The sequence below is a fragment of the Sturnira hondurensis genome, unplaced genomic scaffold (genome assembly GCF_014824575.4).
Source record: "Sturnira hondurensis isolate 20B ecotype Veracruz unplaced genomic scaffold, ASM1482457v3 Scaffold0022910, whole genome shotgun sequence".
In the NCBI taxonomy this organism is placed as follows: domain Eukaryota; kingdom Metazoa; phylum Chordata; class Mammalia; order Chiroptera; family Phyllostomidae; genus Sturnira; species Sturnira hondurensis.
This window is the reverse complement of record NW_028095541.1, coordinates 8,701,469-8,716,036: the sequence shown is the minus strand read 5'-3', so window position 1 is coordinate 8,716,036 and position 14,568 is coordinate 8,701,469. Positions and strand designations below refer to the sequence as shown.

At 38.6% G+C, this 14,568-nt stretch overlaps 1 protein-coding gene across 4 annotated transcripts in view; it reads left to right on the top strand.

The window, feature by feature from the left end:
* Positions 1 to 14,568, top strand: part of FRY (FRY microtubule binding protein) — a 449,099-nt gene that overhangs the window by 241,979 nt on the left and 192,552 nt on the right. For all 4 annotated transcript variants that reach the window (XM_037037290.1, XM_037037291.1, XM_037037293.1 and 1 more), the window contains exons 18-20: positions 9,239 to 9,497; positions 10,907 to 11,089; positions 13,194 to 13,280. In XM_037037290.1, coding sequence (XP_036893185.1) covers positions 9,239 to 9,497; positions 10,907 to 11,089; positions 13,194 to 13,280 — 529 coding nt within the window. The remainder of the gene's footprint in view (positions 1 to 9,238; positions 9,498 to 10,906; positions 11,090 to 13,193; positions 13,281 to 14,568) is intronic.

Here is a 14,568-nt window from a genome sequence, read left to right as displayed (position 1 = left end):
CAAATTTTCCAAGCAAATGGACATGAAAAAAAAGCCGGGGTAGCAATCCTCATATCAGACAAAATAGACTTCAAAAAAAAGGCTATAAAGAGAGACCCAGAAGGTCACTTCATAATACTCAAGGGAAGAATCCACCAAGAAGACATTAACATCATAAATATATATGCACCCAACACAGGAGCACCCAAATATATAAAGAAAATCCTAGAGGACCTCAAGAAAGATATTGACAGCAACACAATTATAGTAGGGGATTTTAACACCCCACTGTCAAAAATGGACAGATCTTCCAAACAAAATATCAACAAAGATATAGCAGCATTAAACGACACTCTAGAAGAAATGGACCTAATTGATATATATAGAGCCATCCATCCCAAAGAAACTAAATACACTTTCTTTTCAAACGCACATGGAACATTTTCAAAGATAGATCACATGATAGGACACAAAACCAGTCTCAACAACTTCAGGAAAATAGAAATCATACCAAGCATCTTCTCTGATCACAAGGGACTGAAATTGGAAACCAACCCCACAGGAAAAAACCCAAAACACCCAAAATCATGGAGACTGAATGGTAGGCTATTGAACAATGAATGGGTCAAGATTGAAATTAGGGAGGAAATCAAAAAACTCCTTGAAACAAATGAAAATGAACTCACCACAACCCAAAATTTATGGGACACAGTGAAGGCAGTCCTGAGAGGGAAGTTCATAGCGATACAGGCTCACCTAAAGAGGATAGAAACATTTCAAACAAACAACCTAACCCAACGCCTGCAAGAACTCGAGGAACAACAACAAAGACAGCCCAGAGCAAGTAGAAGGAAGGAAATAACCAAGATCAAAGCAGAATTAAATGACATAGAGACTAAAAGCACAATTCTAAAGATCAATGAATCCAGGAGTTGGTTTTTTGAAAAGATAAACAAAATAGACAAACCTTTAAGTAGGCTCATTAAGAAAAGAAGAGAGAGGACACAAATAAACACAATCAGAAATGAAAGAGGAGAGATTACAACTGATACCACAGAAATAGAAAGGATTGTAAGAAATTACTATGCGGAACTGTATGCCAAGAAATTTGAAAACCTGGGTGAAATGGACAAATTTCTAGAAAAATATAATCTTCCAAAACTCAATGAAAAAGAAGCAGAAAACCTGAACAGGCCAATAACAGCAAATGAAATTGAAGAAGTAATCAAAAAACTCCCATCACACAAAAGCCCTGGGCCAGATGGTTTCACAGGAGAATTCTACAAAGCTTTTAAGGAAGAGCTAACCCCTATTCTTCACAGACTATTCCAAAAAATCCAAAAGGAGGGAAAACTCCCCAACTCTTTCTATGAAGCCAGCATCACCCTAATCCCAAAGCCAGATAGAGACACAACAAAGAAAGAAAATTACAGACCAATATCACTGATGAACATAGATGCTAAAATCCTCAACAAAATATTGGCAAATCGCATCCAACAATATATCAAAAAGATCATACACCACGACCAAGTGGGATTCATCCCGGGGATGCAAGGATGGTTCAATATACGCAAATCAATAAATGTAATACACCAAATAAACAAAAGCAAAGACAAAAACCACATGGTCATATCAATAGATGCGGAAAAAGCTTTTGATAAGGTACAACACCCATTTATGATAAAGGTACTCAGCAAGGTGGGAATAGAGGGAACATTCCTCAATATAATAAAGGCCATATATGAAAGACCTACAGCCAACATCATACTCAATGGGCAAAAACTAAAAGCTTTTCCACTAAGATCAGGTACAAGACAAGGTTGCCCACTTTCACCACTTCTATTCAATATAGTATTAGAAGTTCTAGCTGCAGCGATCAGACAAGAAAAGGAAATAAAAGGCATCCAAATCGGAAAGGAGGAAACAAAACTGGCATTGTTTGCAGATGACATGATAGTGTACATGGAAAACCCTATAGCCTCTACCAAAAAACTGCTGGAACTAATAAATGAATTTGGCATAACAGCGGGATACAAAGTTAATATCCAGAAATCAAAGGCATTTTTGTATACCAACAATGAAGCAGCAGAAGCAGAAATCAGGAAAAAAATCCCATTCGATATAGCAAAAAGAAAAATAAAATATCTGGGAATAAACCTAACCAAGGAGGTAAAAGACCTGTATGCAGAAAACTACACAACACTGAAGAAAGAAATCAAGGAAGACACAAATAAATGGAAACATATACCGTGTTCATGGATTGGAAGAATTAACATCATCAAAATGTCCATACTACCCAAAGCAATTTACAGATTCAATGCAATACCTATTAAAGTACCAATGGCGTATTTCACAGACATAGAACAAACACTTCAAAAATTTATATGGAACCAGAAAAGACCCCGAATAGCTGCTGCAATTTTGAGAAAGAAGAACAAAGTAGGAGGGATCACAATACCTGATATCAAACTGTATTACAAGGCCACTGTAATCAAAACAGCCTGGTACTGGCACAAAAACAGGCACATAGACCAATGGAATAGAACAGAGAGCCCAGAAATAAACCCAACTCTCTACAGTCAATTAATATTCGACAAAGGGGGCAATAACATAAAATGGAGTAAAGACAGCCTTTTCAACAAATGGTGTTGGGAGAACTGGACAGCTACATGCAAAAAAATGAAACTTGAGCACCAACTTACACCATACACCAAAATAAATTCAAGGTGGATAAAAGACTTAAATATAAGCCGTGAAACCATTAAAACCCTAGAGGAGAGCCTTGGCAAGAAAATCTCAGATATTCCACGCAGCAATATTTTTACTGATACGTCCCCTAGAGCAAGGAACATAAAGGAAAGAATAAACAAATGGGATCTCATCAAAATTAAAAGCTTCTGCATGGCTAAGGAAAACAGTATCAAGATACAAAGAGAAGCAACAGCTTGGGAAAACATATTTGCCAATGATACCTCAGATAAGGGTTTAATCTCCAAAATATACAAAGAACTCATTCGGCTCCACTCAAAGAAGACAAGCAACCCAATCAAAAAATGGGCAGAGGACTTGAACAGACATTTCTCCAAGGAGGACATACAGAGAATCCAGAGACACATGAAAAGATGCTCGATATCACTAGCTATCAGAGAGATGCAAATTAAAACCGCAATGAGATACCACTTAACACCAGTCAGATTGGCTATCATAAACAAAGAAACAAACAACAAGTGCTGGAGAGGTTGTGGGGAAAAGGGGACTCTAGTTCACTGTTGGTGGGATTGCAGACTGGTACAACCACTATGGAAAACAGTATGGAATTTTCTAAGAAAACTAAAAATGAACGTGCCTTTTGACCCAGCAATTCCACTCTTGGGAGTATATCCTAAGAACCCTGAAACACCAATCCAAAAGAACCTATGCACCCCGATGTTCATAGCAGCACAATTTACGATAGCCAAGAGTTGGAAGCAACCTAGATGCCCATCAGTAAATGACTGGATCAAAAAACTATGGTACATTTACACAATGGAATTCTATGCTGCAGAAAGGAAGAAGGAACTACTACCCTTTGCAACATCATGGATGGAACTGGAAAGCATTATGCTGAGCGAAATAAGCCAGGCGGTGAAAGACAAATATCATATGATTTCACCGTTAACAGGAATCTAAACAAACCAAACAAGCAAGCAAAATACGACCAATGACACCCAATTATGGAACAGGCGGTCAGGGCCCAGAGGGGAGAGGGGTGAGAATCATAGGGGAAAAGGGAATGGACTCACATGAACAAGTATAAAAGACACATGGACAATAACTGAGGGTGGGGGGTCGAGAGAGGAGGGAGGCGGGGAGCATGGGGTGGGGTGCGGGCAGGGTTGGGAATATAAGACAGAAACCTGTACTTGAACAAGAATTCAATAAAAATTATATTAAAAAAATAAAAAATAAAAAAATAAAGAAAAAAATTATGCACTTCTGTACAACAGAATTATTCCAGCTGATATACTGGATTCTCTGGAACCTGAGGCTCACCTTTACCAAAATGTTTTCTACAAAAAGTCTTTCATCTGAGCTGACCAATGGTGGGGGAGGGGTGTGATCATACCACTCACCTGCTCTAGGTCACTGCCAAGTGTTTAATCCAGCCCAACCTGAGAAGAATGTGGCTGCATGTTTAATCTGGTCAACTGGTCAGTGTTCTGCATAGCAACTGCCTGGGAAGGACAGCTGCAGTGATATTGACAGTAGGGCTTCTGCTCGTCTGTTTATGGCTGTGTCATTGTGGAGTCCTTTTAAGCCCCCTTAATGGTTTTCTTTGTGGGTAACCATGTATCTGTGACACCATTTTAGGCTTGATCCCCCAGCTGATCAGACCTCTGTTCTGCCCTCTCTTAAAGTGTAAGCTGCCCTCTCTTAAAGTCTCTCTGTTCTTTTATTACTGCCATCAAACTCTCTCCTAAGACAGTTGTTTTTTTTAATTAATTTATTGTTGTTCAGTTACAGTTGTCTGCATTACCCCCCACCACTCCCCCACCCCAGCCAATCCCACTTCCCTCCCTTGCTTCCACCCTCCCCCTTGGTTTTGTCTATATGTCCTTTACAGTAGTTCCTGAAAACCCTTCTCCCTACTGTCCCCTCTCCCCTCCCCTCTGGCTATTGTTAGATTGTTCTTAATTTCAATGTCTCTGGTGGTATTTTGTTTGCTTTCTTCTTTTGTTGATTATGTTCCAGTTAAAGGTGAGATCATATGGTATTTGTCCCTTACCGCCTGGCTTATTTCACTTAGCAAATGATCTCCAGTTCCATCCATGCTGTCATAAAAGGTAGGAACTTGTTTTTTTTTTCTCTCTGCTATGTAGAATCCCATTGTGTAAATGTACTATAGTTTTTTGATCCATTCATTTACTGATGGGAACTTAGGTTGCTTCCAGCACTTGGCTATTGTAAATTGTGCTGCTATGAACATTGGGGTGCATAGGGTCTTTTGGATTGGTGTTTCAGGGCTCTTAGGGTATAATCCCAGCAGTGGAATTGCTGGGTCAAAAGGCAGTTCCATTTTTAGTTTCCCAAGGAAATTTCATACTGTTTTCCACAGTGGCTGCACCAGTCTGCATTCCCACCAACAGTGCACTAGTGTTCCCTTTTCTCTGCATCCTCTTGAACACTTGTTTGTTGATTTGTTTATGTTGGCCATTCTGACCGGTGTGAAGTGGTATCTCATTGTGGTTTTAATTTGCATCTCTCTGATGGCTAGTGATGCTGAGCATCTTTTCATGTGTCTCTGGGTCCTCTGTATGTCCTCCTTGGAGAAGTGTCTGTTCAAGTCTTTTGCCCATTTTTAATTGGGTTTTTTGTCTTTCTGGAGTGGATTCATGTGAATTCTTTATATATTTTGGAGATTAAACCCTTGTCCGAGGTATCATTGGAAAATATATTTTCCCATATAGTTCATTATCTTTTCATTTTAATGCTGTTGTCTTTAGCTATGCAGAAGGTCTTTAATTTTAATGAGATCCCATTTGTTTATTCTCTCCTTTATGTTCCTTGCTTTAAGGGACATATCAGTGAAGATGTTACTGCATGGAATATAACATAGTTTTTTATTGTATTTGTAGTTTATTTTGCAGTCAAGATCCTGTCCTTTCTTTTCTGTTTGGGTTTCTCTGCATGATGGCCCAGCCCTGCCCCTAGCTCAATAAACAAGGAGATGTCAGAGGACCTGCCAGTCTCTTGGCCACACCACACTGCTTTCCTGCACATCTTGGGCAGTCAGAATGTCTGGACATCTTTCTCATTTTATTCTGAGTCTTCTCTTCCTTGTTAGTTTGTTAATTTTTTTTTCATTTCCTATTATACAACAGTAAATTTTATGTGTGTCACAAGATGATCTGTGATTATCTGGCTAAACTCTAATACCAGTAAAAATGAGAAAGATCTGGGTGGAAGAAATGGAGATGATATCTGACAGGCAGCTCTCTCTACATCCCCTTCCAGGAACAAACACAAGGACCCATGCTTCCCTTCCCTTCACCTGCTGCCACACAGACTTGATGCATTAGTCTCACTCAGTCTCCATTCCACGACAGTCTGGACCTTTTTCTTCTTCAAACATTTTACTTTTTCCTCCTTTGGGTCTCTGTTCCCAAACCTTCTCCACCACCCGCACCCTTATCCGAGCCAGATCTGTCTCTTCATACTCCGGTGATGTTTTTGAGCATTTACACCAGTCAATCATTTCAAGAGGAATGGTTCCAAATAGCAAGAGCTATATAACCTTGGGGTTCTCACAGTCCTGGAATGGTCCTGCATTCTGCATTGTAGGTTGAAACAGAAACAGATGCTAGATTGCTAAATATGAGTGAGAGCAAAGTTAAATGAAGAGTACAATTAATTTCATTTGCAGAGGTGAGAGCACTAGCCCTTATTTAAAAGCTTCATCTAAATTCACTGTGACATGGCTTTTGTTTTGACTCTAAAGACAGAGACTGGCCTGGTCTTGTGGTCATATTGGTTTGCTTTGGCTGTGTTAAACATAGAAATTTTTTATTTCACAATTCCAGAGGCTGGAAGTCCAACATCAAAGTTCCATCAAGATTGGTTCCTTCTGAAGGTTGTGAGGGAGAATCTGGTCCAGGCCTCCATCCTGGCTTCTGGTGGTTTCTGGCCTTCTTTGATGCTCCTTGTCTTGCAGAAACATCAATCACCCCAGTCTCCACCTCTATCTTCACAGGACCATCTCCTTCTGTACATATGTCTCCTTCTTAGTAGAACACCAGTCGTAGTGGATCAGGAGCTCACCTTGATCCAGCATGAGCCTATTTCCAAATAATATCCTATTCTGAGGTCCTGATGGTTTGTATCTTAACATACGAATTTGGTAGGACACATAAATTTGGTGGAAACACAGTTCAATCCATAACAGTGGCCAATATCATTATCATCCATTTACATTACTGAGTGTCTGTTGTTCTTGTCCTAAAAGGGAGGTTTGTCGCCTGCAGAAGGTTATTCTTTACTCAGGACAACAGGCATGTAAAATGCAGTAAACAGGAGCAATAACCCTTAAATGGGGAAATAGCCTCAAGCATTTTTCATACACTAGTGTTTTCACACTCTGGGCTGCAAAGATGACTCAAAGCTGCTTGTAAAATGAAGAGATGTTTTCTCCCAAATCAGTGGGCTTCAAGTTGGGGGCAAGGGGAGGCTCCCTTTACTCCAGCCTCAACCAGAGCCACTTAAACTTTGTCTTAGGTGTTAGAGTTCTACATAAAAGAAACTAATGGAACTGGTGATTGAGAGACAATATTTCTAAATTCTTAGAAACTTTGAGAACTGGCTTAGACAGTTCTTAATTGGAAGTCAGGTTTAAAGGGCTCTCATTTTTCTTTAATAACTGTGATCTCCTTAAGTATTGTGGACAGACTCAATTGGGTCTTTCTCAAAGAATTAGCTTCAATCTTCCTTCTCCACATCTTTGTGGAACTTTGCTTGCTTTGGGAACAGGAAATAGATCTTTGGTTAAATTTGGGTCAGTTTGTGTGCCTTGGGCTTCAGGGAATAGGAAAAACATTTTTATTAAGTTTTGAAAATACTGTTATTCAAAAATATATAACTGTACCAGACTTGTTTTATTGAAGAAACATTAGATTAAGGATTAGAAGTCCTGGGTTGGAATCCTGGATTTTAAGGAAGTTCCTTAAGCACTCTGGGTCACAATTTCTCCTTCTATTGGTTGGAGGTAATATCTACCCTGTTTGTACAAGGCCGTCATTGATTGACCACCTTCTCTGACAGTGAACACTTCCAGGCTGCTGAGTCCTGGATCTTCTCTCTCCTGAGCATCTTTGACCTTAATCTCTCCCTTCCTTGCTGCTTCTCTGCCTCAGGTTAGTCCCCTCACCCGTTGCCTAAGTCACTGCAGTGACCTCTTGGCTGGCCTTTGCCCTCAGTTTTGTCGCTTTTCCAAGGCCTCCTCTCTATTTCTGCCTGTTTTTTCTCAGATGTGAATTAATCATGTTACCTCTGCAACTTTTAGGATGCATTCATTTTCTTCTAATGATAACAGCCAACATTTATTTACTGAGTGCTTACTACATGTTATCTGTGGTGCTAAACCCTGTACACAGATCCTCTCAATGAACCTCACAACATGTTTTTGAGATGCAGATACAGTTATTGTCTCCACTTTCTAAATGAGATTCTGAGCCTTGAAAAGATTAGGTAAGTATCATGAGGTCACATGACTAATGAGGAACAGAAGGAAGGCACTGGTTTAGGCACTCTGATTGCAGGGTGCATACATTTAACCCCTTCCTTGCTGTATTGCCTACCTGGGTAGTCCACAGACCTTCTCTGAGCTGCTGCTGCTTCAGCAATTTGTTACACAGCGCCCTACCCAGAAGACACAGTCATGCTGAGCTCCATGTCCTGAGGGCTGTATGCAGTGAATATAGTGCCTGAAAAATATTTGTTTATTGAATAAATGAATGAAAGAATTTATAAAGCATTATGTTAAATATAATTCCACATACCGATGTTGAGATTTAATATAGGTTAAATTCAGAAATACACTGATATTCTTCAGAAGACTAGCACATGGTTGTCAGCCTCTGCACTACCAACATTTTGGGCCTGCTAATTCATTGTCAGAGAAGTTGTCCTGGACACTCTAGGATGTTTATCAGCATCCCTGCCTTATGCTTGTTAGAAATATGCCAGTAATACTCTCCAACGTGTGATAACCAGCAATATCAACATCTTCTCTGATAAGCAAATATCCTTTGGGGGGCCAAACCAGTTAAAGACACTTGGCCCCACTTTTAATTGCTCATTTTCACTAAGTTCCTTTGTTTCTCTAGTAATTAGGTTTTTCATCCTTAAAAGTGGTAGGATTTGATACTAATTTATTCTGTAGACAATAACATATCAAAAAGTCTTTACATAAAGCTAAATGTCATGTGGTATATTACGTTGTGTTCTGAAGCAGAGAAAGAACCCTCATGGAAAACTAATGAAATCTGAATAAACTCTGTACTTTTAGTTAATAGCATTGTACTGTTAACTTCTTAGTTTTGATAAGACCTCCGTGGTTATATAAAATGTTAATGTTAGCATTGTAGAGTGAAGAATATAATAACATATTAGGGGAGGGTGACCCATTTTCAGACACAAATAAAAGCAGAGCCCTATAGATGTTCCTTTGTAGATCTAGAAGGAAAGTTAATGAAGTATGATTTTATTGTGTTTGTTCATTTCACAGGCTCTCTATTCACATGGATGATGAACTGCGTCATATTGCACAAAATTCTCTCCAGGGTTTGCTGGTTGACTTTCCAGACTGGAGGGAAGATGTCCTGTTTGGCTTCACCACCTTCCTGCTGCGGGAAGTAAATGACATGCATCACAGCCTCCTGGACTCCTCCCTGAAGTTGCTGCTTCAGCTCCTCACCCAATGGAAGCTGGTCATTCAAACTCAAGGAAAAGTCTATGAGCAAGCCAACAAAATCAGAAATGCAGAGGTGATATTCACACTCTTCCCACTGATTTATATGTATGGGAATAAGCTGTAGCTCAGAGAACCTTGGGAGTTCTCAACTTCCAGTTACCTTGGAACTTTTCTCCCAAGTGGTGGCCCTTATTTTTCCATCTGATTAAATTCTGACCAAGAAACTCAAGGTGCATGTGTGCCACATCAGGTTAGATTTGTTAACATTAACAAGGCCTTTTAGGGAGTAGAAATTTTTTTCAGAGAATTATGATTATAAATGTGTTTGTAAGAGCAAATGACAGTGAGAAAGGAAGATAGAGCTGGATTATGGATATGGATGTAGATATGGCTTTGGATGTGGATATGAAAGTTAGCTGCCCACTAGGTTCTTTTCATAGTCCACAGCATATCAGTTGTGCTATCCAGTCTCCACAGAGAAAAAAAAACTCAGTCTTGTGGTTTCTTCATTCTTTTAGGCCTTGGTCCTGAATGGTAAAACTTCATAAAAACATTTTGGAGAGCCGGACTGCCAGAGGGGAATCAGGACAGTGGTAGAGTGGCATTGGCAAGAGCAGATGGAGAAAGGGGTCTAGGTAGAGAAGAGCGTAACTGACAATTTGAGGAACACGGAGGTTCAGGAGGTATACTTGTACCTAGAAATCAGCTAGGATCCCAGGTGTGCTGACCTCAGTGATGAGGTCAAGATCATTCTCCTTCCTTATAGTCTATACTTGCCAAAAGATGGTAAGTTGAAAACCAAGGATAATGTATGCTGGTAAAAAAAAAAAAACTAAAATGAAGGTGAAATCTGTCCTGTTGTCTGGCTTGCATTTGTTTAGACTACTTGGTTGTGGTTTGGGAATACTTAGAACCCATCTCATAAATATTCAAAACCTAAATTAGAATCTAACACACACAAAAATAAGCAAGTCTAATTAGAAAGTGCTGGGGGGGATGGGGAGCATGGGGGTGGGATGGGATGGGAGTAATAGACAGAAAACTGTACTTGAAAAATAATTTTAAAAAATTTGGGGAAAAAAAAGAAAGTGCTTGAAAATTCAATTTACTAGAATCTCAAAGTTTATAGAGAACTTAAATAAAAACAAATTAGGCCACTTTGATTAAATACTAGAGTAATTTCGAATGGTTATGAATGGAAGCAGTTTTGTTTTTATTAATGTGTTAATAGCATTTGAATGGTTATTTCTTATCACAGACAGCAGGTTGTTGATAGTATCCCAAAGTAACAATGGACCTAAAAACAAATAGGGATCTATGACATTTCATGAATAATAATGAATTTGTAGACATGTCTGGACCTAAGCTGTTGTGATTTATTTTAATTATCACAAGGTTATATGTGCCCCATGACATATAAGGTAGTTTCTTCTTCCACTGTTGTTTTTCTGAATGAACAATGTTGTTCTTGTTGTATGACAGTTAATTGCAAATGGCTCCAGCCACCGCATGCAGTTGGAACGAGGTCCCCATTGCAGTGTCCTTCATGCTGTGGAAGGCTTTGCTCTGGTTTTGCTCTGCAGTTTCCAGGTGGCCACACGAAAACTGTCCGTTTTAATACTCAAGGAGATCCGCGCCTTATTTCTTGCCCTGGGTCAGCCTGAGGTATGGATTATTCTTCTGAATTTTCCAATTCATTTCTTTCAACAGCTTAGAGGTTTAGATTAAAAGTTGTAAATGACGCACTGCTATTTTATATTCTGTCATGTCACACATGATGTCAACAATCATTTTTGTGGTGTGTTTTTAATTATGAAATAGCACTTCTAATTTTTATTCTGTGAGCAATAGAAAAACCCATTTATGATTCTCTAAGAGATGGTGCTTGTAAAAAGTAAAGAATTTTAAAATTAGGTTATAGGTCATTTGCCTTCATTAATGTTCAGTGTATATCGAATTAAGCACTCTATTACATTTATGTTAGAGAACAAAGAAAATACTATCAAGAAAATAATGCATACCATTTAAAATGATTAGGATGTAAACAGTCTAGCTAACAGAAACTCATTTAATTTTTATAACTGCAGAAAAATGGCATCCCAAGAAAAATGTATCCCTTTGAGATGGGAGAATTAAGCCCATGGGCAAGTGCCCTAGACTCCAGCTGAACTCCTGCCCTCAGTCAAGTACACCCTTGTTCAAGTGTCCATGGCCTAATGGCACAGGTGGCCACACCCCAGGCATGAAGCAACAAAAGAAAGGCCAACTTTTTATGCCACTATTTCTTTAGAAAATGGTACTTTTCATTTTCTTGTTTTAAAACACTGGTCTGGGTTTATGATCCTCAAAATGGTCATTGTCTTTGTGAAATATTTTTAAATCCATCACATTCCTTATCTACATTTCTTCAGATAGCTATCTGATATATTTTAGGATCATGCCTCTGTCTAGTAAAATGGATCTCTGAGACATGCTATATTTTGGTAAACCTCTATTAAGTCTCTAATTACAATTGTGATAATAATAATCACCATGTACATTGTGGCCTAAGTGTTCTAAACACATATTATCTTGTTTAACCCTCACAAATAACCTAAGGATAAGTATTGTTTTTACCCCAAGGTATAGACACTGCGAATGAGGTTTGGGAGGTTAAAAGCCTTACTTGAAATCAACAGCTAGGACACGACAAAGTCAGAATTCAAAGCAAGATACAGATACTTCTAAAGCACCATGTTTGTAACTATTATTTCATCAGATTGGTAGGGATGTTTCTCATCTGCTGCTTTCTTTAACCAGCCGTGCCTCTTTGGGCATCATTCTCATTCTGAAATCATTCTCATATATGAGTAAAGATATCCCAGGGCTTTTCTATAAGGCTTCTAAGTGAACAATTTTATATATTTGAGTTTCTCTATAATAAAGGATGGCAAACATCCATATATTTATATATTATATTTTATATATGTGTAAATATATTACCTGTGTGTGTTTACATATATTTACATATATTATATATACATGTGTGTGATGTATATGTTTACATACTAATCATGTAGAAGAAGGGATTAAGAAGTATAAATTGGCAGTTACAAAACAGTCACGGGGATGTAAAGTACAGCAAAGGAAAGACAGTCAATAATATTCTAACAGCTGTGCATGGTGCCACATGGGTACTTGGAATATCAGGAGGATGACATTATAAAGTATATGATTGTGATACTTTCTCTCATGCCTGTTCCAATTTGCTTCTTTTACCAAATAGTTGTATACCACATAGATGCCACAGAGAGTATGTGGTCAGTTTCCGATGCAGTTTCTAAGGGGACTGAATCAATCACAGTCAACAATATATCAGTTCTTTTAGCAAATAAGTGACTTCAGTAAGTAGCATTTTAGAATCTGGCAAAGCACACTTTCATGGGATTTCTGGCCCTTAAAATAATGGCACCAGTGCTGCAGTGAATATTGTCTCGTACTGGTGTTTAGACTCTTGTGCACATGAATGAGTTTTTGAAATTTAGGTACGTGTCCTTTTAATACCATGTGAAATGGGAGCTCTAATTATCTTGCACTGAAACTTGAGAGACTCAGTTCAGAATCATGGAAAGTTTTATCCACTGCCTTTCACCATCATGACACTCAGTTTTCTGTGGGAAACCCCTTATCACTATTTTGCAGGCTGCTCTGCTTCACGTACTAGAAAGGGAGTGGGCTGGAGGGGAGGATTCACTTTGCCATGAAGAGTAACTGCCTCCCCTTTGTGCAGGACGACGACAGGCCTATGATTGATGTCATGGATCAGCTAAGTCCTTCTGTTCTCGAAAGTTTTGTTCATGTGGCAGTTTCAGAATCGGTAAGTTCACTTGATTCTGATTGCTAGTCGTTTTTTGAGTATAAGCTCTGGACCTATTGGAAAAAGAGGAACAAAGAAAAATGATGTGAAAGAATTCAGAGGTTTATAAATTAATAAACTGATACAAAAGTACTTAGGAAAACAAGTTGATTTTCAAATACTGGCTTAGGAGATGTTCAGATAAATTTTGAACAAAATTTGAGCCTTAGATATATAAATAATATTTTGAAAACTACAATTTCAAGAAGAATTGCTCATGCTTCTTTAAGAAAATTAATTCACATTACTTATTGTACTTAACACAATGTGGAGCTTACATTTACAGGGTGCTTTTACAGTTTATAAGTTGCTTTCACATTTATTATCTTTTGACCCTCATAATTATCAAAACTCAAAAACATTAAGGAACACAGGACCATAGTCACACAGAAGGAAGTGTTAGGTCTGGACTTGACCTTAACTGGACTTGGACCCTAGCAGAGCTTATCCGTTACACAGATACATTCTTTTGTATAAAGAGCCCATTGGCAGCTTTCAATTTCCTAAACAAGTAGAAGAGAAACTGACACAGATTTTAATTATTTAAAAAATAATTTTAAAAAAATCAGTGCAGTGCAGCAATGGAACACAGACTAATTTCAGCTCCATAGCTGAAGAGAGGCAGGACAATCCTGACTGCTTGGATAATCCACACTGCCAGTGCCCCCTGTGCATTCCTGTCAAATAACTATAAAGGAATACAGAATTAATTGACAAATAGCTACGAGTGATTACAAAACCTAAAGACCCTTGTGAGTATTTTGTGGTCTTTCCTAACTAAAATTGAACACAGATCCCTATTTTTAGTAGCCTTATTCTTGCTATGGTAGTGATAATGATGATGACTAAAATTGCTAGCCATGCAGCACAGACTAACTAATGCTTTTAGAAATTCAAATTGCTTAAACATGGAATGGAAGAATCAAATGTAATTGTTTTGTACACATATCTTATTTCCCTACAGGTTATATTTTACTTGTGTGATTTTGTTCTGTGTTTATCAGAGTCAAAACCTTGAGCCAGGTTAACTAGGTCAGCAACCCTGCACTTCAAAAGATGCATGGGAGGGGATGCTGGGGGAAGAAGCAGTGGCTGCTCTGTGCCGGGTGTTCTTACATCCCTTACCTGTGTAATTCACGTAAAAGGTTCAATGAGAGCTGCATCATAATCCCTAAGTCATAAATGAAGCACTCAGGTGTGTCTGGTGGTTTTCCCAGGTTTTGTGCAGAGCCTGGGCTGGAATCTCTTC